The sequence below is a fragment of the Leptodactylus fuscus genome, chromosome 4, assembly GCF_031893055.1.
Source record: "Leptodactylus fuscus isolate aLepFus1 chromosome 4, aLepFus1.hap2, whole genome shotgun sequence".
Lineage (NCBI taxonomy): Eukaryota > Metazoa > Chordata > Amphibia > Anura > Leptodactylidae > Leptodactylus > Leptodactylus fuscus.
In genome coordinates, this window is record NC_134268.1 from 102,961,989 (window position 1) to 102,988,170 (window position 26,182).

The 26,182-nt window shown below is 41.8% G+C and overlaps 1 protein-coding gene across 7 annotated transcripts in view; it reads right to left on the bottom strand.

Annotated features, from left to right (window-relative positions):
- NFATC1 (nuclear factor of activated T cells 1) overlaps positions 1-26,182 on the bottom strand; it is a 156,029-nt gene that overhangs the window by 29,563 nt on the left and 100,284 nt on the right. For 4 of the 7 annotated variants that reach the window (XM_075270914.1, XM_075270915.1, XM_075270917.1 and 1 more), the window contains exon 9: positions 18,049-18,738. In XM_075270914.1, coding sequence (XP_075127015.1) covers positions 18,049-18,738 — 690 coding nt within the window. Of the gene's footprint in view, positions 1-18,048; positions 18,739-26,182 lie in introns of those variants that run through there. The other 3 variants (XM_075270920.1, XM_075270919.1, XM_075270918.1) reach the window with 2 other exon arrangements.

The window sequence follows — 26,182 nt, forward strand, 5'->3', positions numbered from 1 at the left end:
AAAGTGATGATATGGGGAATATATGAAACCATTATTTAACATATGTAATGGAAGTCTTTAGAAGAAATACATACAGCAGGTCTATATTTGTGAATAGTGATATTTATACAGATATTCATATAATCCCATATATATGTTTACTATTGTAAGGATTGTAGGTGACTGTAGGGTTATAGGTGGGACTTGATGGACTGAGATCTTCATCCAATCTCATCTACTATGTAACTATGTATAAGGGCCCCTTCACACGGAGTAAATGCGCGTGTTTTTTGCCAAAATACACGCGTGTTTACTCCGTGTGAAGGGGCCCTAACTACCCACAATGACTGTGACAATATTGCATAGATAGCTTATTAAAAGCATAGTCGTGGAGATGCTCCTAAATGATTGATAGTTGGTCAGAAGCAGTGCCAACATGGCTGTCATAGACCTTAAAATAGAGCAGTTGCCAGCAGGGTCGGACTGGCCCACCGGAGCACCGGGGGATCCCCCGGTGGGCCCCCGAGCCTGACTATTAGTTTTATCTAAATGCACTTGTCAGGGGCCCGATCGGGATCTTCAGGGGCCCGATCGGGATCCTGACCGTGCCAAAATGGGCCGCTGTACCAATCGCTGGGAGTGTGTGTCTCTGCTCCCTGCACTGTACACTGCCGTCACTAGCAGGAGCTGTGCTGCCCCTCCCCCACACAGATTGGAGTGTGCAGGGGGAAGTCTGCCGGCTGCTGTAAACAAAGAGCTTTCACCACAGCCAGACAGGACAGACAGGACACAGCCAAATGTAAGTACATTTTTTGGGTAAAATATGTATATTTAATGTGTGTATATTTGTGTAAAGTGTCTGATATACTGTGTGAGTCCTGTATATTTGTAGATAGGTGTGTGTGTGTGTGTGTGTGTGTGTGTGTATGAATGTATGTTATATGTATTAGGCCTGGTTCACATCTTCCCTTTTCAGGAAGTCCACTGTGGGGAATAATACAGTGTGCAGGGGCCACTATGGGGCATAATATTGTGTGCAGGGGCCACTGTGGGGTATAATACTGTGTGCAGGGGCCACTCTGGGGCATAATACTGTGTGCAGGGGCCACTATGGGGCATAATACTGTGTGCAGGGGCCACTATGGGGCATAATACTGTGTGCAGGCGCCACTATGGGGATAATACTGTGTGCAGGGGCCACTATGGGGGTAATACTGTGTGCAGGGGCCACTATGGGGCATAATACTGTGTGCAGGGGCCACTATGGGACATAATACTGTGTGCAGGGGCCACTATGGGGCATAATACTGTGTGCAGGGGCCACTATGGGGGATAATACTGTGTGCAGGGGCCACTATGGGACATAATACTGTATGCAGGGGCCACTATGGGGGATAATACTGTGTGCAGGGGCCACTATGGGGGATAATACTGTGTGCAGGGGCCACTATGGGACATAATACTGTGTGCAGGGGCCACTATGGGGGATAATAGTATGTGCAGGGGCCTTTCTGTGGGATAAGTACATTTTTTGGGTAAAATATGTATATTTAATGTGTGTATATTTGTGTAAAGTGTCTAATATACTGTGTGAAAAGGAAATGAAAAGGGAATATCCATCTTGGTTTTTAAAGAACAACTTGGTTTTCCCTGGAGCACCTGCTGCAAGTACCATCTGGTTTTCTACTTCGGCACTGATAATGCGCTAGGTACGGCGCGGTGCTATTTGTGTTTTTTCCTGATATACTGTGTGAGTCCTGTATATTTGTAGATTGGTGTGTGTGTGTGTGTGTGTGTATGTATATGAATGTATGTGTGTGTAAATGTGTTATATGTATTAGGCCCGATTCACATCTTCCCTTTTCGGGAAGTCCACTGTGATGCATAATACTGTGTGCAGGGGCCACTATGGAGCATAATAATGTCTACAGAGGCCACTGAGGGACATAATACTGTGTGCAGGGGCCACTATGGCGCATAATACTGTGTGCAGGGGCCGCTCTGGGGGATAATACTGTGTGCAGGGGCCACTAAGGATTAGGCCCTACTGAGCAAAACACAGTTAACGCTGGGTTCACACCAGAGTCCGGTCTCCATCCTGAGGTTTTCATCTTCTGCATGTAGAAGACGGAAACCTATCGGTTCGAGTCTGGCTGTGAGCGCCGGTGAGTGTTTTATGCTCTCTGCAGCAAAACCGTTTTTTTTTAAACCAGACACAAAGTCCTGCATGTCCGACTCTGTGTCTGGTTTAAAAAAAAAACGTTTCGCCGCGGTGAGCACAAAACACTCACAGGAGCTTATGGACGCACACTTTTCAGTGAGACCCCGGGCGCAGATGTGAACGAGCCCTTAAAAACACTTTCTATTTTTTTTAAGCACATTGCCGATCGGAGTGTGCAGGAGGAAGTCTGCCTGTCTCAGTGTCTCCCAGTGCGGTCCAGTCCGGCATGTAACTACCAGCAGAATTGCAGGACCGGAGTACTAGGAACAGATGAGTGCGGGGTTTTTTTTATGTGTAATTTGTTTTTCACCTCCCAGGACTAATTATAAACCAAAAAAAATAAATTATGCTGGACAACCTCTTTAAAGTCTGGGGCATTTGGGGGGAAAATTAAAGGGGTTGTCCAGGCACAATTTTCTATGGTTTCTCGTCAGGATAGGCTATAAATGCCTGATCTGTAGGGGGCCCACACCCAGGCCTCAGACCGATCAGCTGTATGGAGCCACTTCTGGCACCAGTCCTGTACACAATACGGGGCCAGAAGCAGAAAGCTTTGTCCACTGTATATCAGCTGGCACCTTCTCTGCATCTCGGCACTTATTGAAGTCAATGGGAGCTGAGCTGCAGTGAATCTGCCAGGCAACTATACAGTGGATGAAGCTTTCTGCTCCCAGTCCTGTGTCGTGTACAAAACGAGCGCGGAAACGTAAACCTCTGTGGAGTTTCTGCAAAATCGCTGCAGGAAAAACTGATGTGTCGGCGCCGGGGGTTTTCCCGCAGCGTTTTTTTGCTGTGGGACGCAGTGTTAGACCTTGTCCTTATAGTGTGGTGTACAGTATATTGAGATGGTAAAGAGGAGCTCTCACCTCCTGGGGCACATGCTGTTTAATACACTGCTAGAGAGCTGACAGTGTGATGATTTTAGCACACTTTCAGCTTTCCCATTCTATGCCCCCGGTGAGGAGCTATCAGTCCGTAGCGCTTCACTGTCAGAAAGGCGTTTCTGACAGTCAGTCCAGAACGCCCTTCCTTACAGCAGCGCCTATAGCACTGTACTGTGAGAGTGGTATAGGCGCTCAGCGTCATCGCTGGCAGGTAAGAAACGACCCCTCTCACAGTATAGCGCTATAGACGCTACCGTGAGGAAGGGCGTTCCTGACTGACTGTCATAACGCACTTCTGACGATGAAGATCTACGGTATCGGCACAGAACGTGAAAGCCAATAGTGCGCTGAATTCAGCGCACTGTTGGCTTTCTAGCAGTGTATTACACCGCATGTGCCCCAGATCGTGATAGGTCTTCTTTAAGGATTAGGCGCAACAGCGAGATACAGCTAAAAAAACATTGTGGGAAAAAATTGCAGTGAATCCCAATATATTTTTTTCCACAGTGTTTTTCATTGAGCTTTTGTCCCCAGCACTCCGTTGTCCCCGCCTGTGTCTGTTAGATACAGGATTTCCAGAAATGAGACCCCATGAGGTGCAGGACTGAATGGACACTGGCAGCGGACAATTGAGCAACAGGAACAGGTGAAGGCGCTTTTTATTTTATTTTTTATTTTACACCTCCCTCCCAGCACATGGGTCGCTCCAATTCCTGGACAAATCTTTAAAGGGTTTATCCATCTTTGTAATATTGATGGTCTGTCCTTGGGATAGGCCGTCAATATTACATCTGTGATGACACAACAGCCAGGACCTCTGCAGATCAGCTGTTCCAGGACAGCGCGGCTATAGGTAATGGTAACATTTCTAGGAGCCACACTGTTCACTTTCCATACAGTATGTAGCAATAGGTTTAGGTAGTGCAGTGTTGCACATTGTATGGCGGGTGAGCAGCATGGCTCCTGATATGTTATTACCTTCAACTGGTCAACTGTCTTGGTATCGCTGGTTTGCAGGGATCCTGATGGTGGGCCCCTAGAAATAATTCCACTGGTGGGCCCTAGACACCCCAGTCCGACACTGGTTGCCAGGACTTTACCTTGGCATATTTTGGACTTCTTGGCTCGCTCAAATGTGGACATGGGCCATGTTTAAAGCAGGATTAATAATGTGAAGAAGTTACCGGTATGTGCTATTTCTTTAAAGGGAACTACACATTCAAATGTTACATCATGAAGAGTCCCTTATACAGAAGTTATTACTACAAAGTAAGTAGTTCAGATGTTTAAAAGACATAACTGGAAAAAGATTCCTTCAGTACAGAAAATGACAACATATGTTAAAGCTTTATCCTGGATTGCATTTTGCAGTTGTCAACTTTCATTTCTTGGAATATAATTTATACTTTCTTTTGTAGTATATATTGTATTAACTATGGAGATATGCTGGATGTTGCTGTAAATGCCCACTAAAGCGAACCAGAGACATTAAAAATGCAGTGCAATCTGTATTCAGCACATTCTAATTCAGAACGACCTATGTATACTGATGTTTAGGTTTGTTTGAAGAATAATAGTATAATGTTTACTTTATTGCTGTAAATCTCTGATCTTTCTATTATTAGGAGTCCAGTGGGCTGTCCAAATTCATGATTGGCAGCTATGTCTGCATGTACACTCATACAAGGCTGTCAATCACAGAGTAGGAACACACACTGGACTTCTAGGTATAGAAAGAGAAGAGACTTAGAGCAGTAGATTTCAAGTTATACTGAATTCTTACTCAAAAAGCCATATATAAGTCTGCTCAGTCCCACCTGCTCTATGACTGCACTTTTAAACTGACAGGTTCCCCTTAAGCTAAATAGCAGTTATATGGGCTGTCTAATAAAGGTAAACCTCTTTATAAAATGACCCAGTGACTGATTGTCGTGTCTCCCACTTCTAAAAACGACTTGCATTCAGCTTTTATCACTGGGTGAAGCTGTAGCCAGCCAGACAACATTCCAGCCATCAGCTGTAGACCCTACAGAATTCAACTGAATAAGCAGCGTCCACCAAAAACACCATTACTAAAGACTGAACTGTTATAGTTATGCTCAATAGGTTTCATTCTGTTTTATACTGTCTATTTGCAATTTTATTGTGGACCCTCAGGAGTAAAAAGCCATTTCTGTGTTGCTGTACAAAGAGGAGAGGCTTCTGCTCCAGGTTCCTATAAGATATGTGGAGTATAACAGTTGCTGGGAGACCTTTTCAGTTGGTCTGTATTTAGCTGTAGAAGAGGGAACTAGTTTGTGGACTAGCTAGCTCTTATGGCTAGCTCTTGCAGCTAGCTAGTGGCAGATAAGGTTTAACAGGCAGTTCCGTGCTCACATTTCCACTGCTGTACCAATGAGGAATTTACATGCCCGTGGCAGGAATGGATTTCCCCAAAAGTGGCTGCAGAGGAGGCTAAGGATCCAGGGCTCACCCCAGATCACCATGGTGGAAAGTGGCAGATGACTAAGGCCGGGTTCACACGGAGTATTGTGGCTCGTCATTTGGTCCGTACACGCCACGGGATCTTTTTGTTATACGCTCCCAATGTTTTCAATGGGAGCCGGTACCGTACACGCGGCGCTATTTTGCGGCCGTGATTTTGCGGTGGCCGCAAAATAGTGCCGCGTGTACGGTACCGGCTCCCATTGAAAACAATGGGAGCGTATATGGCCCGCAAAAGATCCCGTGGCGTGTATGTACCAAATGACGAGCCACAATACTCCGTGTGAACCCGGCCTAAGGAAGAGATGAAGAGCAATAGCCTCTCCTGTCAGTGTATGTATATTACCATATGGGTGGAGTCATTGCTGCTTTACACCAATATGCCTCTATGTGGCTTTGGAAACTGAGTTGCAGGCTCACCTGTTTCAACTGCCATCCAGTCTCCTGTGCCTTCATTCACACCTAACACCCCATAATACCATCATATGGGAGACAATGAGCAAACGTGCCCCATGGGACCCTACTCTGTCACTTCACATTTACCCCCTCAACACTATGCCAACCCAGGGGACTACTGCCCTAACCCTCAGAGAAGGCTAGAGAAAAAGTAATACCACTAGGGCAGGTGGAAGCCGCAAAAAGTTTTCTTATAGAAAGGCATACATCACAACTAAATATCTATGTGCAGGATTTTTCATCTGCATATCCATCTACCAACATACTTGTCATATTACATGATCTATAACATTTGATCAAACCAATAAATGACGTATTCTTTTTTTAGGAAATGTATACACATAAAAACAAGTGTACCGACCATACATCATATTGTTTGCAGTAATAAGAATAGTAAGTGAATTCTTTTCTAAACAAGATGAGCGTGAACTTCACATTTGTACATCCAGCTTTCCAACCAAAAAAGCTGTTAAGTACAAGTAAAGTTCATTGCAGCAATGTGTTTAGAGCAAGTTATTGGCCTGCAAATGTGTGAGCCACCTGCCCTTGTCAATTAAGCTTTACAGACCAATCTCTTCTGGGAGCCCCCGGAGAGATGTTCAGGGGAAGGGGCACAGGTTAAATAGGGAGAGGCAAGCATGATATCCTGATGGCCTGAATTGTTGTATAGCTTTCTGCCTTGCAGGGGTAAACATTTCAATCCATTAAAGATCTGACTGTAATGAATTATTCTAACCATTTATTTATTATTTTCTTTCTCTCCGTCATATCTAAAGCTTCATCTCAAATGTTAACAACTCAGCACGTTTTATCACAGCATGTACTCTTTCAATCATCATTAGAAATGTGGTGGGCCCAAGGTATGGGCATGGAGCCAGATTACTAAAACTTTCCATGAGGAAATCTCTTTTTTTTCATCCAAGACTGGTTATTTTGGATGAAGAGGAAATAGTAGGATTGGCATCTAGACGGTAAAAGAGACAATAGTCTTGAACTTTATAAACTACCTGCACGCACGTTGTTGTAATGACATACAGCTACTGGAAACTGGAGTGCACACACGGCCTTTCAGAAGACATACCGTAAATGTGTCAACCTCAGGCTGAACCTGCCAATTGTGTTATCTAAAGGCAACAAACAAAAGGATACCTGCTGCATAAAAGATACTTGTACCTACTTTAATGCTTCACTGTCAAGATTTCCCATTTACAAAAGAGTTGTCTCTTGTAGCAACATGTGGTGAAATTGAAAGTGACGGCACTCGGCGATCTAGAATGTTTTTCCAAACCATACAGTATCTACAGCTTAAAACATACTTAACAGTGATATTATTTCCTACAAACAGCCCTGACAGTCTGAAACAAAACGCAAGTTAACTCAAATGAAGCCCATATGTCACCTGTGTAACAGACAGAAAAGTGCACTTTTGGGAAAAATGTTACAAAAAAAAAAATCAAACAGTTTCTATAAAAACAAAGATACATATTGCAAAAATAATTCTTTACAGTAAGAGCAGTAAAACCCAAGCTTGCTGCCTGTTATGACTGCATATCAGATCTAGACACAAAATGTAGACTATTCGCAAAAGTGTTTTAATTTCATTTTACAGTGTTGGCCAAAAGTATTGGCACCCCTGCAATTCTGTCAGGTAAGGGAGCGTTCACACTACCGTCGGTGTCCGACATGTAGTGTTCGCTCCTAGTGTCCGCTCAAAATCTGTCACGGACACTAGGAGCGGACACTAGATGTGTCCGTGACACCTGTCATTCACTTGAATGGGCATCGGGTGCGTTCTTTTGCACTCCGTGCCCGTCCTTCCCTGTCCGCAAGAGAAGATGTCCGACTTCTCAAGCGGACAGAGGAACCCTGCATGCAGGGTTTTTCTGTCCGCTTGAGAAGTCGGACATCTTCTCTTGCGGACAGGAAAGGACGGGCACGGAGTGCAAAAGAACGCACCCGATGCCCATTCAAGTGAATGACAGGTGTCACGGACACATCTAGTGTCCGCTCCTAGTGTCCGTGACAGATTTTGAGCGGACACTAGGAGCGGACACTACATGTCGGACACTGACGGTAGTGTGAACGCCCCCTTATACTAATTTTCTTCCAGAAAATGATTGCAATCACACATTCTTTGGTATTATTATCTTCATTTAATTTGTCTTCAATGGAAAACCACAAAAAGAATTGTCAAAAAGCCAAATTGCATATAATTCCACACCAAACATAAAAAGGAGGTGGACAAAAGTATTGGCACTGTTTGAAAAATCATGTGATGCTTCTCTAATTTGTGTAATTAACAGCACCTGTTACTTACCTGAGGCACCTAACAGGTGGTGGCAATAACTAAATCACACTTGCAGCCAGTTGAAATGGATTAAAGTTGACTCAACCTCTGTCCTGTGTCCTTGTGTGTACCACATTGAGCATGGAGAAAAGAAAGAAGACCAAAGAACGGTCTGAGGATTTGAGAAGCAAAATTGTGAGGAAGCATGAGCAATCTCAAGGCTACAAGTCCATCTCCAAAGACCTGAATGTTCCTGTGTCTACCGTATGCAGTGTCATCAAGAAGTTTAAAGCCCATGGCACTGTGGCTAACCTCCCTGGATGTGGACGGAAAAGAAAAATTGACAAGAGATTTCAACGCAAGATTGTGCGAATGGTGGATAAAGAACCTCAACTAACATCCAAACAAGTTCAAGCTGTCCTGCAGTCCGAGGGTACAACAGTGTCAACCCATACTATCCATCGGCGTCTGAATGAAAAGGGACTGTATGGTAGGATACCCAGGAAGACCCCACTTATTACCCAGAGACATAAAAAAGCCAGGCTGGAGTTTGCCAAAACTTACCTGAGAAAGCCAAAAACGTTTTGGAAGAATGTTCTCTGGTCAGATGAGACAAAAGTAGAGCTTTTTGGGAAAAGGCATCAACATAGAGTTTACAGGAAAAAAAAAAAAGCCTTCAAAGAAAAGAACACGGTCCCTACAGTCAAACATGGCGGAGGTTGCCTGATGTTTTGGGGTTGCTTTGTTGCCTCTGGCACTGGACTGCTTGACCATGTGCATGACATTATGAAGTCTGAAGACTACCAACAAATTTTGCAGCATAATGTAGAGCCCAGTGTGAGAAAGCTGGGTCTCCCTCAGAGGTCATGGGTCTTCCAGTAGGACAATGACCCAAAACACACTTCAAAAAGCACTAGAAAAATGGTTTGAGAGAAAGCACTGGAGACTTCTAAAGTGGCCAGCAATGAGTCCAGACCTGAATCCCATAGAACACCTGTGGAGAGATCTCAAAATGGCAGTTTGGAGAAGGCCCCCTTCACATCTCAGGGACCTGGAGCAGTTTGCCAAAGAAGAATGGTCTAAAATTCCAGCAGAGCATTGTAAGAAACTCATTGATGGTTACCGGAAGCGGTTGTTCGCAGTTATTTTGTCTAAAGGTTGTGCTACCAAGTATTAGGCTGAGGGTGCCAATACTTTTGTCCGGCCCATTTTTGGAGTTTTGTGTAAAATGATCAATGATTTGAGGGGTTTTTTTTCATTCTCTTTTGTGTTTTTTCATTGCAAACAAAATAAATGAAGATATTAATACCAAAGAGTTTGTGATTGCAATCATTTTCTGGAAGAAAATGAGTATTATCTGACAGAATTGCAGGAGTGCCAATACTTTTGGCCAACACTGTACCTATAGGGAAACCATCGACATCTCGGTAGATATAATTGACATGCACTTTGTTATGCTGTAAGACGCTGCGTTTTTGCCATGGGTAAACCGTGGTGCTTCTGCTACGTGGGGTCCCAGTCTAAAACTTTCATGTACTGATGAAGCAGGCCACGTCCCATCCCCCCATTTTAATGAAGTTAAAACTGACAATTTTGTAACTTTACATAGAAGAATACAGACAAAATAACTTATGAAGTCAAAACGGGGATCTTTTAACATTATCATATTTTTCAGGGTAACATTTGGAAGGAAGTGCAGCCCTTTCATCTTTCACTTAAAACGTTCTACAGCTCCTTGTGATTGGTAACACAGACCAGGCTCTGAGATGACATTTTGTCCTTTCTTCAAATTAGCGTCTGAATGTCATCTTTCACTTACTCTATAGTGACTTCACCTCTAAGGTTGATGAGTCTTCTTTTATATTTCCATATTCATTTATAACAATTGTTGAAAGCTCAGATCATATGCACACAATCTACCAGCTCTATAAACATGTGTTTTAGCCTGGTCAACCTCAACATACAACACATTCTTATGATTGAAAAATCCCATAAGGAAAAGAAACATGAGCTACTGTTTACACACAGTCACTGTTTAATTTCATTCAGGTCAGTGCTTCTTGTACTAGTCAAAGCATTGGGGAACATGGTAGACTAGTGTGCTCCAAAGTAGGTAAAACTTCAGAATGAAGAACAATATAGTATTGTTTCACAAATAAAATGTAAAGGCATGGTTATAATGCAAGCTCAGACTTTGACTAATGATGATAATAAATTAATATATAAAATAATATTCAAAAGGAAATGAGTAGACCAGGTTGTGTTTGTATTATTAGTAAGCTACTGTAAAGTTAGAGGCCACATCCAAGCCTATAAACACCATAAGAGCATTTTTACTTAGAAATATTATCAACTTCTTGGAATTAAAGAGGTTGTCCAGGCTAAAAAATGTCTTTAATTAGGCCAAGTGAGTTAAAAAAAAATACAAAAAAAACAAAACATACTTACCTGCCCCAGTGCTTCAGTGTCCTTCCAATGCGGTGTAGACCTGCTCCTGGGCTGTCTTCTTTTGCGGCAGTCGACACTATGATGTCTCATGTCCCTTCAACTGTGGCTGTTGATTGGAAAGAACCCAGGGATCTAAGGGCTCGTTCACATCTGTGCCCGGTCTCCATTCTGCAGGTTTCCATTTCCTGCACAAAACAGAGGCAGGAGACGGAAAACTGCAGGAGTCTTTCTTACCCATTCATTTGAATGGGTTTGAAAGATGTCTGTCCGTGAGCGGCGGTGAGCGTTTTATGCTCTCCGCTGCGAAACCGTTTTTTTTAAATCGGACACAGAGTTGGACATGCAGTACTCTGTGTCCGGTTTAAAAAAAAAAAAAACGGTTTCGCGGCGGAGAGCATAAAACGCTCACCGCCGCTCACGGCCAGACCCGGTCTATGGTTTCCGTCTTCTTGCATGCAGAAGACAGAAACCACAGAACGGAGACCCGAACGCTAGTGTGAACCTAGCGTAACAGGTCCTTCGCTGGAGGTGCTGATTGGCCTCAGCGCCCACGTCTGATGGGGACTTTCACCAAATACCTTTCTGATCAGCTGACCATTGGTATAACTGATGGAAATCCAGAGGATAAGCTAATATTGGCTCTTGTTTTTTAGCCAGTACGGTTGTTCTTAAAGAGAACCTTTAGTGTCCTCTAACTCTGTACGTGTTATATGCCAGTGGAAGCTCACTGAATTCAGTGCACTGTCAGCTTTGCCGATATCTGTCCTGGTTGAAGTAATATAGGTGCTTTTAGTTTTGGCACCGATATCACTGCACTTTCAGACTGGCCAGTCTTACAGCTCAGTGTCATCGCTGTGAGGTGAGGAATTTTCCCCCAACAGTACACTTCCAGACTGGTGTGGTATGGCATCTGTGTCATATTCAGCGCTGAAAAAAAAAAGCTTCCCATTGACTTCAGTGGGTTCCTTTTTCTGCTAGCATGTCCCATGATTCTTTATAGCCTAGTACATCCTACCCACTTACCGTCCACTAGTCTTAGGGTATGTTCACACATCAGTATGCCATCAGTCCATTTGAATTCAGTTTGAGACTTTAAAACGGACTGATACACATACTGATTGTATACTGACACCTTTCTATGCTGATACAGTCCTATGAAAAAGTTTGGGCACCCCTATTAATCTTAATCATTTTTAGTTCTAAATATTTTGGTATTTGCAACAGCCATTTCAGTTTGATATATCTAATAACTGATGGACACAGTAATATTTCAGGATTGAAATGAGGTTTATTGTACTAACAGAAAATGTGCAATATGCATTAAACCAAAATTTGACCGCTGCAAAAGTATGGGCACCTCAACAGAAAAGTGACATTAATATTTAGTAGATCCTCCTTTTGCAAAGATAACAGCCTCTAGTCGCTTCCTGTAGCTTTTAATCAGTTCCTGGATCCTGGATGAAGGTATTTTGGACAAACAATTCAAGTTCAGTTAAGTTAGATGGTCGCCGAGAATGGACAGCCCGCTTCAAATCATCCCACAGATGTTCAATGATATTCAGGTCTGGGGACTGGGATGGCCATTCCAGAACATTGTAATTGTTCCTCTGCATGAATGCCTGAGGATTTGGAGCGGTGTTTTGGATCATTGTCTTGCTGAAATATCCATCCCCGGCGTAACTTCAACTTCGTCACTGATTCTTGAACATTATTCTCAAGAATCTGCTGATACTGAGTGGAATCCATGCGACCCTCAACTTTAACAAGATTCCCGATGCCGGCATTGGCCACACAGCCCCAAAGCATGATGGAACCTCCACCAAATCTTACAGTGGGTAGCATGTGTTTTTCTTGGAATGCTGTTTCTTTTTGGACGCCATGCATAACGCCTTTTTTTATAACCAAACAACTCAATTTTTGTTTCCAAAATGAAGCTGCCTTGTCCAAATGTGCTTTTTCATACCTCAGGCAACTCTATTTGTGGCGTACGTGCAGAAACGGCTTCTTTCTCATCACTCTCCCATACAGCTTCTATTTGTGCAAAGTGCGCTGTATTGTTGACCGATGCACAGTGACACCATCTGCAGCAAGATGATGCTGCAGCTCTTTGGAGGTGGTCTGTGGATTGTCCTTGACTGTTCTCACCATTTTTCTTCTCTGCCTTTCTGATATTTTTCTTGGCCTGCCACTTCTGGGCTTAACAAGAACTGTCCCTGTGGTCTTCCATTTCCTTACTATGTTCCTCACAGTGGAAACTGACAGGTTAAATCTCTGAGACAACGTTTTGTATCCTTCCCCTGAACAACTATGTTGAACAATCTTTGTTTTCAGATCATTTGAGAGCGGGCTGTCCATGTTCGGCGACCATCAAACTTAACTGAACTTGAATTGTTTTGTAAAGAGGAATGGTCCAAAATACCTTCATCCAGGATCCAGGAACTGATTAAAAGCTACAGGAAGCGACTAGAGGCTGTTATCTTTGCAAAAGGAGGATCTACTAAATATTAATGTCACTTTTCTGTTGAGGTGCCCATATTTTTGCACCGGTCAAATTTTGGTTTAATGCATATTGCGCATTTTCTGTTAGTACAATAAACCTCATTTCAATCCTGAAATATTACTGTGTCCATCAGTTATTAGATATATCAAACTGAAACGGCTGTTGCAAACACCAAAATATTTAGAACTAAAAATGATTAAGATTAATAGGGGTGCCCAAACTTTTTCATAGGACTGTAGCTGTCAGTTCCCTAGAGGACAGATAAGGGGATTAAAAGTAGCAATTGTAAACAGAGTAGAGATAAGGACATTTATTATATGTAGAGATAAGGACATTTATTATATGTCCTTATCTCTACTCTGTTTACAATTGCTACTTTTAATCCCCTTATCTGTCCTCTAGGAGATGGACAGTGTTTGCTATCAGCATAAAAAGTGTCAGTATGCAATCAGTATGTGCATCAATCCATTTTTAGTCTCAAACTCAAACGGACTGATGGCATATGGATGTGTCAACATACCCTTAGGTGATCAGGTGGCCCTCTCCCATCGGAGGTAACACCACTGTTCTTGGCCTGCACTTATAACCATATAGCAGGACATTAGTGGAGCTTTGTCTGAAGCTTTGTCTGATACAGACAGCCCTTCCCTTTCTTAGCACATCACCATGATTAGTGGCCGTCTGACATCCGTTTTTTGTCACACAAAGTTTTTCATGGCTGTTTTGTACCTCGGTTGTGTGAATGTAGCCTCATTCTCCCCACAAGGCCCTCACTTGGCATCTAGCATGGCCTCTCTCTGCCTCCTGATGAAGCATCACAGAAAGAGAGGAAAGTGCTGTGAGGTTGATCATATGACTGCTCCAGCCCTACAAGGAACAAGGGGCTCAAAATAAGGAGAGCATGACTAAATATACACACAAGGTACAGTATATGTTAAACAGTCAGATCAAATTTTCTATTCTAGTCTTTTGCTATTCCATGCAGCAAAATAGCTGAAACCTTCAGAATATCACCCAAATGGAAGCCATTTAACATATGCATCAGGAACTTAACTAGTATATGGTAACCGGGTGGCAGGGATGCAATATGAACATAACTATACAGTTCATTTAAAGGGAGTCTGTCATCAGGGTGAAGCATATTAAACCAACAACACCGTTAGGTCAGGCTCACCTGGTTGTAATGCTTTTATTCACATGAAAATGAATGCCTTTACTGCAGAGAAATTCATTTCTTTCAGAATATGCAAATGAGCAATCTCAAGCAGCGATAGCGGCTTCCTTGCTCCAAACTGCTATACTCCACACTGCCCAGGAATACCCTCCTTCCCTTCTATGTATAACAGGGCCAGGGAACTATGCTGAAATACCATTACTCAAAGAATGAAGGTAGTGTGGGGCATAGCAATGGGGCGGCCCTCAGAGACCCATACTGCTCATTTCTGATATAAAGGAATATCTTAGCAATGGAAGTGCAAATTTTTATGGGGAAAAAACCCCATTACAGACCTGTCTAACTGTAATTCTGGTTTAATGTGCTTTACCCTGGTGACAGATACATTCTAATAACATAGAGACAATCCAATTGCATCTTATATTGCATCTTTTTACCTAGTCTAGGTGTCACTATACTGAGAAGCACACATTTATATGAAAACATATAGGCTCCTTGACATGACTGGTGACCTGTTTTATATTACTAAAATTCATTAGTAAGGGTACAGAATCATATCCCAAACTGGAGTCAAGAATTAGAACGAGTCTGACATTTTTATTGAGCTTTGCAGCTGTGGTAATAAGGAAATTTCTTTTCGTCTGCATAGTAAAAAGCTCTCCTTGTTAGTCAAGCCCCAAGCAGCCCCTGTTTTTATACCTGTATCCAGCAAAATCCTGCAGTTAACTGTGTCTAAAGACTCTCAAGAAAGACACAAACTCTATTTTGTATATTTTTTCTTAGAAGACAATCAAAGTCAGATGTGTCTTGGCAGCAATTAGTTAAAGCAGACAAGTCAATTGTAAATTATAATCCTATTCAGACTAAAGAGCTCATGTATCACAGCACAAGGAGGGCCTGGGATTGTGGGGTATGTAGTGCTGAGTGCTAAATCACACCTCCGTCAGGTCACACAACCACATTTTAGATTAACCTTTTAAAATATGCTAATAAATCGTCCTAGAAGCAAAGTCTGACAATATGATCACCAAAAATCTTTCACTTGTTTCTTAGAAAACTGTCTATGGTTGAGGCCCCAAGTTGTGTAAACGCAGCAGTTTTTGTTGCAAATTTTACTACATCTTTGTGACCCAAAGGCAGGAGTGGCTTGAAAAGTTCTGGAAAACATAAAGGAAAGTCTAAGACGTTTCCCTTTGACTTATAAAAAATGCAGCAAAATCTGTGTTAGCCTAAAGCTGACTGAAGAAGGGAAAAAAAACATAATCTGGGCATACAGCATATATATATATATATATATATATATATATATATATATATATATATATATATGAAGAGCTCAACGGAAAAATGGCCTAAGTCCACATTTTGTCATATTTCAAATTATTACCTAGAAAGCTTCTTTGTACCTCGTTCTATGCATTGGGTTTACAAGGTACCTAGGATTAATGACCTAAGTCCATATATTTCAATGCAGAAGAATTTACATTCAATGGAATAATGGCCTAAGTCCAATACAAACTTACTTACTTCACTCTCGTTGGTCATTTTTTCATTGAAATCGTGACTTCCGGTCTGTTGTTTATATTAGTGTAAAAACTTTGTCTTATTGTTTAAAAGGCTCTAAATTGACTTTTGCACATATTTATGCCCGTTTGCTTTAGGCTAAAACTTTAAATTTCGTTTTTCTCACAATATTGATTTTTGGACTTAGGCCATTTTTCCGTTGAGCTCTTCATATATATATATATATATATATATATATATATATATATATATATATATATATATAATCATAACTTATCATTGAGTAATCGTCATCCATAAAACATTTATAGGGAATCTGTCAGGTCAAATGTTAAACAGGTAGACTCTTACCCTTTCCAAGAAAGAGAACTTTAATTCATTATGTAAATGAACTGCCCTAAGGGCTGTACAAAGCCCGCTTGGATCTTGTGTGTATATATATATATATATATATATATATATATATATATATATATATATATATTTTGCAGTGCATAGAAATTTATTTGAGAGAAAAAGGGGGAGAAAATCCAAATGAGAGACACACATACAGGTCCTGCTGCAGCCAGGAGTAAGTTTTTAGCAACTTTAACATTTTTGTCCAGAACCTGAAGGTAATTTACACCAATGAGCCACATCACTGGTCACCAGTACCAGACTGTCTAAAGGCCCAACACCCAGAACCCATCCCCACCAACTGCACTGCTCTCCATAAGCCACATAGCAGCTTTGTTCCGCCCAAGTGAATGGGATCAAGGCCGCAGACCCAGGCATCACTGCCACATGGACCAGGACCCCTATACAGTGTATTGAATCTTGTCAATAAATTTTACTCAATGCCTCCCCCTAGGTTTCGATTGATGTCTCAACTATTTTGTGATGTCCTCAGCATTGAAATCTGGCTGAGATGTGTGCACAGTAATGAAACATGGCTGTTGCAAATGTACAATACTCTCCAGGCTGTTGGCAATGGCCTACCATTTGTACTATCCATACACTACAGCAATGTGTGGACCACATTTCAATGCATAGAATACAATTATACTTATTAAACATTTAGAACATATTAAAATGTGTTAGAATATGTTATAACAATATTCTAACATTCTCATTAAACATTTTTGAATTTAAGTTTAAGTTTATTCAATTTCTGATTCATATTCATTAATACATGTTGGATTTCCAAGGTTAGAGGGATAGGCAAGTGCTTAGGCAAGTGATTCCCAACAGAGATGCCTTGGAAACCCACAAGGGTGCCGCAGCGTGTAGGGAAGATGGCCTTAATGCAACATTATCTGCATCCTTAGGATACTTTTTGTCTCTTCGTAAAAATTATTTGGTAAGGGTGCCCAAAGAATTTTTGTCCAGGAGTGCCTTAAGTCTGAAAAGGTTGTAATACACTGACATTAACATTACATATGGAAGTTCACACACTATTAAGGTCTGCAGAAAGTGAAGGAATTGTAGTGTGTGCCATTTGTTAACCAATAAAATAGTTCACACAAGGTTAATTTAAGGACTTTTCCGTGACAGATACTGTAGATGGGCACAGCACTGCCCATGCTAGTGTATGATATTGTGGTAATATATTCTTTAATTAACCATATCATTTGCACAAGTTTCATAAAAGCAATAAATATCCTGAAAACTTTTGCGAACCAGCTATAACACTGCGATGAATACAATCCTTTTAGATTAATGTGACGTTTTCTGCTACTGGAGTGTTTGCACAAGAGAGCTGAACTATTCATAGCTAGACATTTTATTGTACTTCTACTCAGACTTTATCAAATCACCTGCATGAGCTAAGAGCATATGGTTGCAATTACTTTTGTGTAGCAATTGGTGGTTAAGCTACCTCTGTGGTTACGAATGGCATTTAATGCTTAAAATACACAGTATGAGAAATGCTACATTAGGAACATTTTCAATTCCCTTTTCTTATTTTTATTAATACTAAATGGACATATTTCTGCACCATTTCTTAGTGCTGTTAATTTATGAGTGCTCCTGAAAGCATCTGGTTAATAAAGAACTTACTGATACAGCAATATAGTGGAATGAATGCCTCAACAGCTGCGGAACACTTACCATCATCCAAGTACAACTGATCCAATTCCTCAGGCTCACACTTGATGGTTACAGGAATAGGGGCCAAATTATGATTATTGTCCTCATGCAACTCTGGCAGTGACAGAGGTTGAGTGGTTGGAGATTCATTTCTCTGAACCTTCTGCTGTTGGTGCTGCTGTTGGCCCATTACTGATGAGTGAGTTGGACTGCAGGGCTGCAAATAGGATGGCTCTTGGGTGATAGATGGAACTGGAGAAGAGGGACTGTTGGGATAGACTGTTTGTTGAAAACCAAGGGAACAGCTACTGCTCTGATGGAGACTCACCTGCGGCTGCAGCATGATGTGGGATGACTGTTCGGGTGAACTTGGGTGCACAACTATAGACCGTGGCACTTCCTGTATGGTGGGGACACCTCCAGTGGGCTGCTGAAGTCCTAGCTGAGAGTGACCTGGATTCGAGATGCATTTGTTGTATGAAGAAGATGAAAGGTCATGAAGTTTGGGGCTTGAGTTTGGAGACGATGACATCACAGTGTTTCTCTGCTGACAGGATGTGAAGCCAGACACAAGGCACGAACCAGGATCAGAGGGCATCAGAATCTGTTGGCTGTAGTATGGCTTGGAGAGTTGGGTTAATCCTTGGTTCATTGGGCCACAGGTTTGAGCTGACTCATAGTCATCAGTGGGCTCTGTTTTTATAATTGGAACTGTTAGGAGAGGAGAAAAAAAAAATTAAATAAACATGAGTTGCATTTTGGTAAGATCAAGTTGGCTTGTGGCTAGGATACCCCTTGCAAAACAAACAACGTCTTGAATAAGACTCTGTGTGTCTTTTGCCTCGTTCTCCCACCCAATAAAAAAAACTATGAGTCATCAGCATAAGAAAGTCACAGCTGGTTCTAATATTCAAAAGAGCTATTTTCTTTGGAATCTCCTCCAGCACTAATGTGCTATAAAAATCTATTTGCAAATAGCCATGTTGCTGAAGAAGCTTTGGACCCAAGGGCTCCATGGATTTGTATTAATCAAAGCAAAAAATTTCACTTGGATGTATTATTGCCTTTTCTGCTGCTACCGATGGATCACTTGATAAATGTCTGTGTGTTTGGTAAAACTGCTGTCAGACTAAACAGATTCAAATGAATCAAGTAGAAAATATACACAAATAAATGCAGTTGTAGTTAATGATGTCACCAGCAACTATGATGATTATGCGAGGGTCTGTATGCAATGCTGAACAGGTTTAGATGAACTCTTTTCAGACTGCAGAAGACTATAAGGTTATTATATTTAGTACATGTCATATACTATTGAACGAGCAGTCTACTCACGATTGCTTATACATGTATAAGTAATGTATGTCATTCCCATTTGTTATATTTACCCCTTTACATTGCTGCTGATTCTAGTAACAGAAAGAGAAGTGATCATTGGCTGACTACTCCCCTCTCTAATCTGTGCACATACTGGTATATGAAGAAGTGTAAATGGTGGGTGTGATGTTATACTTGTGACAAGGGCTGGTCTGTATGAGTGGGTGGAGAAAAGCACAGAAATAGCAGACATTTAGAAAAAAATGTGATAGTATGGTAAAAAAAGAAATCCAAACTGGATATTCCTTTAAAGAGGACTTTTCACCAACTCCAAGTCTTTACATCCTTTAATGGCGGTGGCGTAATGATCGTGGTCGCAGCTTGAAATGGCCAGGGCCCTAGACCACCTTGATAGTGGTCGGGGAAAGACTGGTTTCCTTACAACTATACATATTGTTTATGGGAAGGGGTCTTTTTCTATTAGATGCCAGCCAAGGGGAGGTGACTAAAAATAAAAAAAATACTTATGCTCACCTGTCCTGGGCAGAGCACCTGCCCCGGGGCTCTTCCGGCTGGTAACTGAGGTCACGTGTAATGACGTCATTGCATCCCATGTGACCGCTGAGGACCAATCACAGGCCCCAGCAGTAATGTATGGAGCACAAGACCTCAGTAGCCATACAAAAGAGGATTCCGCAGACAGCAGGACTGAGTGAGGATGCTCCGGAGAGGTGAGGTAAGGTGAGTATAAAGTGTTTGTTATTTTTAATCACTTCTCCTGAGTCTCTGCTTATTGTACTTGAGGTCTGAGGAGACCCAAGAGTATAATAACAGCCCCGGCTCTAGGGTTGTGGAACATGTAATACTTTGTGGGGGCCACTGTGGAGCATGTAATACTTTGTGGGGGCCACTGTGGAGCATGTAATACTGTGTGGGGGCCACTGTGGAGCATGTAATACTTTGTGGGGGCCACTGTGGAGCATGTGATACTATGTGGGGGCCACTGTGAAGCATATAATATTTTTTGGGGACCACTGTGGAGCATGTAATACTGTGTGGGGGTCACTGTGAAGTACATAATAGTGTGTGGAGGCCACTGTGGAATATGTAATACACTCACTGTATTCTTAATAACTGAAGTTGTGGGTACTAAAGTTGAATCCCTTTCAAGTATCTGATATATTGCTGCAGCACCCGTAACCGCCTCTATCAAGAATTTGCTCTAGGGAGGGGGTAGGAGGCCCTGAACAAAAGTTTGCACCATGGTCCACAAGACTTTAGTTACACCACTGTGTAATAGGCTCCTCTCCACTGATTCCAGTACAGTTGGGGTATTTCCTCTAGCTCCCACTGTTACATTCAGTAAAGTTAGTTCTACTTAAGCTCGGTAATGTAGGGAAGTAGGGAGTGTCAGGCAGGAGCAGGAAAGGGGGCATGATTCAGAGCTCCAGTCAGAGATGGACAGTGTCAGAGTTTAGAATCACCACCCTTGCCTGCTCCTGCCTTACACCACCCACCTAAAACTAACAGAGCATATTGCTTGCAAATGGTGGGGGATAGACAAAAAATTCCAACTGTGCTGGAATCAGTGGAGCAGTACCTACTAAATGATGTAAGAGCTGGACTTGGCAGAGGTGGTGAAAGGTACTCTTAAAGAGGACCTTTCACCACTTTTGGGCACAGGCAGTGTTATATACTGATGGAAAGCTGACAGTGCGCTGAATTCAGCGCACTGTCGGCTTTCCCGATCCGTGCCCGGTGTAAAGAGCTTACGGTGCCGGTACCGTAGTGCTCTATGGTCAGAAGGGCGTTTCTGACCATTAGCCAGGAACGTCCTTCTGCCTCGCGGCGCCTATCACGCTGTGCTGTGGAGCGGTGAGGAACGCCCCCTCCCTCTGCTCACAGCACTCGTCCATAGACGAGCATTAGCAGGAGCGGGAGGGGGCGTTCCTCCCTGCTCCACAGCACAGCGCTATAGGCGCCGCGAGGCAGAAGGACGTTCCTGGCTAATGGTCAGAAACGCCCTTCTGACCATAGAGCACTACAGTACCGGCACCGTAAGCTCTTTACACCGGGCACGGATCGGGAAAGCCGACAGTGCGCTGAATTCAGCGCACTGTCAGCTTTCCAGCAGTATATAACACTGCCTGTGCCCAAAAGTGGTGAAAGGTCCTCTTTAAAGACACAACTCCACTTTAGATTCATACACTGTATACACAATCAACTAAAACTGTGTGAGGCTGAAAAAGTTGAAGATAAAAGATATCATTTGATTAAAAGGAATATGTTGCCAAAAAAATTGGCTGTCTTTTAGGTTTTTATGTTAACCCTAGAACGCGTACCCATAGAAATCTACACATTCACGCACCTGGGGCCTTTTAGGCCTGTTTACAATTATCATGGAATAACTAAAAAAAAATACTTTTCAAAGTTTATTGCAAAGTAAGGATGCATTCCCACTAGTGCTGGGGTCCGCCAGGATGGGATTCCGTAATGGATCTGACCTCCTGGTGACCCCAGCTAAGGCTGGCGGACGCATACCTGGGGCCTCGCAGGCCTGCCAGGTTACTTGTTTTCTATTTTCTGTAAAATTACTTTAGTTACATTTTTGAAACTCTAGGTATTCCTCAGGTATATAGTCGTTAGTAATTTCCAGTTGTTCATATATTTTTATGTTACAGGCATTTCGGTATAACAACCTTTTTTTGGGACTACCCCATATTCACGCACCAGGGGCCTTTTAGGTAGGCCTGTACTAGGTTTACATATGATACTCAGTCTTTTTGTCTGTATTGTTGCTGGGGAAGAACTTTTATGACTCTGCTATTGCTGGGAAGAGTGTGGGGGGAGGGGGGAGTGGGCACCAGGGGCCTTTTAGGCCTGTACTAGGTTTACATGTGATACTCAGTCTTTTTGTCTGTATTGTTGCTGGGGAAGATGGTCTTTTTTCAATTCTCTCCTGGTATTGCCTTCATAAACATCAGCAGCGAAACCTGAGTGTGTGTTGTTACCCTCAACTTATCTGTAGTTGAGCTCTATTATTTTGATAAGAAGGAATAGGACTATATTGTACAGCATACTTATGCATATAATTAGATAAAGGATACTACTTAAAATAGGAAGAGAAAACATGAGATTCCGTAGACCCAAGAAATCTCTGTAGAGCACAAAAAATGAAGTTTCACGCAGAATGTAATTCATTTCATTTCACTCCCTATCATTAAAAAAATTAGTCACAAACAAAATAAATCACACCCTTGTAGTTGTGTTAAAACATTGTAAGCTGTGTGTCTTCTTTGTGTGCATAAAACTACAATAATGAGAAACTGGCAGTATATTTTCCAACAAAATGCAATGAATATTTAATTGTACAACACATTTATTCCTTTTCTTTGGCAAACTATCCAAGAAAGTTAAGCAGCCCCAAGACTAGAGTGGAATCTACAAGCCTCCTTGGACACAGTACAGTAACTCTCACTTATTTCACAGCATGTTTGCCTTTGACTGCCCTGGCATAAGACAAATAATAACAAATAGGTTCCTCATATAACTGCTGGGTCTCGATGGAATAGTCCATTGCTACTCAGTCCACTATTATTTACTGGTGGCACGTACCACTACAATCTTAAAAAGAGAGGAATATCGAGGTAAAAGAGTGACCCCACAAATTACATGACCATGTTCATGCTCCTATATAAAACATATAGTGAAACTTCATTTCAAGGATATAGATACATTTGAATATTTTTTTAATGCGGGTACGTTGGGCTAAAAACCTTTTTTTACTATAAAGCTTAAGCTATTATTTTCTTTAAAAAGCGTTTTTTGTTATTGGTTTTACTTATAATTTTGTAAGGTTTTATTTCTGTAACTTCCATGTATTGCTACACATTGTTATACAGTTCACTATCCAATGGAGGAGTTTGTATGTTCTCCCCGTGTTTGCGTGGGTTTCCTCCGGGTACTCCAGTTTCCTCCCACACTTCAAAGACATACTGATAGGGAATATAGATTGTGAGCCCTATATGGGACAGTAACTGTCAATGTCTGTAAAGCGCTGTGGAATATGATGGCGCTATAAAAATAAGCGTAATAAATAAAATAAATAATCCATCAGCTCACTGACTGTTCAGTCTCATGCCACTCCTGTTTCCTCCCAAATAATCATCTAAACTGAATTATGATCAAATTGAAACTCATCAACAGTTACTATAATTTAGCTAAGACTATTGCTCTGAAGAACACAGGGACAACTGAAGATTGAGCTGCCAGTGAGATCATCTGATGGATTTCACTGTAAACTGCATTCTGCAACTTGCTATGTATTGTAATTCATGCAGCTCCAAATGGCAAATATTAAAAACATATAAACATTCCTTTAAAAAATGGATTCAAATGGGTCCAAAGCTTTTAACATGTACATAGAGGCATTTCAAGCTGTGCATATGATAAAATTTACCACAAGGCCTTAGAAGCGGCCTCGGCCTCACTAGTATAATCACACTTATCAGCTCTACTACTGAAGATGAGATGCCGTTCACCACACATCTGCAACTTCCTTTCACAAAATATTACCATAGCAGTTATCTCTTCAGTTGATATCTCATAGGTTAACATAGAAAATCATAAAACAACACAACTGTGGAAATTCATAAAACAGTTGAGCTGTATGAAAAAGATGAGTGTGAGGACTAGGTCTGAGTGTGGATGTCAGTAGTAGTTACATTTCTGCCCTCGGTGTTTCCACAACTCTGTAATTACGAGCCTGAAATATATGTTACAGGAAGGTCAGACTAATGTGAAATGTCAGAGTTGTGAGGCAGCGTTGACTGAGTCTGTACTCAACTTTCCTCGTTAAAGAAAGACATTTCTCCTGTGACCCCCTTATGTCACACATTAACATGTCTGTGTTGTAAGTCATCGCTTTAATGGAAATGTAGACCTTTCTATGTACTTTGCCACAGACATAGTATTGTGGTTACAACATATTGTAATCAGCTGGCTTCCAATGACCAAATGAGCCTGGATTCTGTCTACAATATAGGATGGACTCTTCTAGTTACAAACTCTATGCTATACAAGGGAATACATGGGAAGAATATTAGGAACAAAGCTAGGAAAAGTGACAAAAAAGTAGCCAGACTATCTTATAAAAAACTACGCACATCCGAAGATACAAGTTAAGGATTTATCCATAGTTAAATCTCTCAAAAATGGCAGCACTCCATAGGTTAAAAAATAGACTCTTTTCCTTTTTTTAACCCTTGGAGTGCTGGTTTTTTTTTTTTTTTTTTTTTTTTTTTTTTAGAAACAGTGACAGATGTTTTGAACTGAATTGATACCTGGTTGTGGTATAATTGGTGGTGGCAGGGGTGTAATTGGTAGCCATGTATCACCATATCAAAATTGGTAACCCATCGTTTCACTCTTGGTCTTCAACAGATCTACTTTTAATTTTCTATGGCCCATTTACTAAAGGACATATCCCTTGCCTCGAAATGCAGCTGTACCATCTTAACTAAGAAGTCCTTAGTTACATTGTGGTAATCACACCCATAGGTGGCAGGAAGGCTCTGTTAATACCTATATCCCCTTAATCAAGATATTAAAGGGGCTGTCTAGAAGTATACTATTATCTATCCCAAGATGATTTAGGGTCCACACTGATCAGAAGTTTTCAATGGCTGCAGTGTACTAGAACTACCCTGTTTCCCCGAAAATAAGTCATCCCCGAAAGAAAGACCTAGCAGAGGTTTTGTTGAATTGCCAAATATAAGGCACCCCCTGAAAGTAAGTCATCCCCCAATAATAATAATCTTTCTGCGGAAAGATTGTATGAAGAAAAACATTGCAGCCGGATGAACACTGTGTGTGATGTTCCGTGTGCACAGGTATGCCGGCTGCTGACACCGCTGCAATATGTTGTATCCACTGTTCCTTTGGCTGTAGAATGAGCTGGGAGATGCCCTCTGTGAATACACTAAGCATCATATGCGGTGGGGGGTCCACTCTCCCAGCTCATCCCACAGCAGCAGAAACAGTGGATACAACGTACGGTATCACAGCAGCAGCAATGTTTTTTTTTTCATACAACCTTTGAGCAGCAAGCACATCTCAGCGTAGCGCAGTGGTGGCAGCAGCACAAAAAAATAAAATAAGACATCCCCTGAAAATAAGACATAGCACATATTTAGGACCACAATTTAATATAAGACACTGTCTTATTTTCGGGGAATCACGGTAGTACAGCTATGTATACTGTATATGTCCGTAAGCAGTGTATGGAGCTGTGCTAGGTTCAGTACATTGTAGCCACTGAAAATTGCTGATTGACAGGGGCCGCAGGAGTCTCCTAAATTAAGAATAGGTCATTAATAGTATACTGCTGAATAACCTCTTTAATTTCTCTAGAGAGCTATCTAACAAAGAATGTCAAGGAAAAAGCCTCGGTAGGTTTTATTTTTTCTATCTCCTACCCCCCCTTATGTATATACCAGATGGATTTTATGCTGTGTCTTCTCAAATTCTCTCTGACTACAAGCATTTTGACCCAAACTACCCACCTTTACCTTTAAGGCTAGGGCTTCATGGGACATAAACGCCGCTATTTGCCCGCAGCGGAGAGGCTGCGGGAAAAATTGCAGCGTTGTACAGTGCAGGCAAAGTGGATGGTATTTATGCGAATCCCATCCCCACTTTGCGGAAAAGATTGCAGCGTGGACACGCTGTGATTTGCAAAGCCGTTGTGACTTTGCAGCATGCCAATTATATCTACGGAAACGCTGGTGGCTTTCCCGTAGATATAATGTTAGAAGAAAGTCCGCAGAGGAAAACTCTG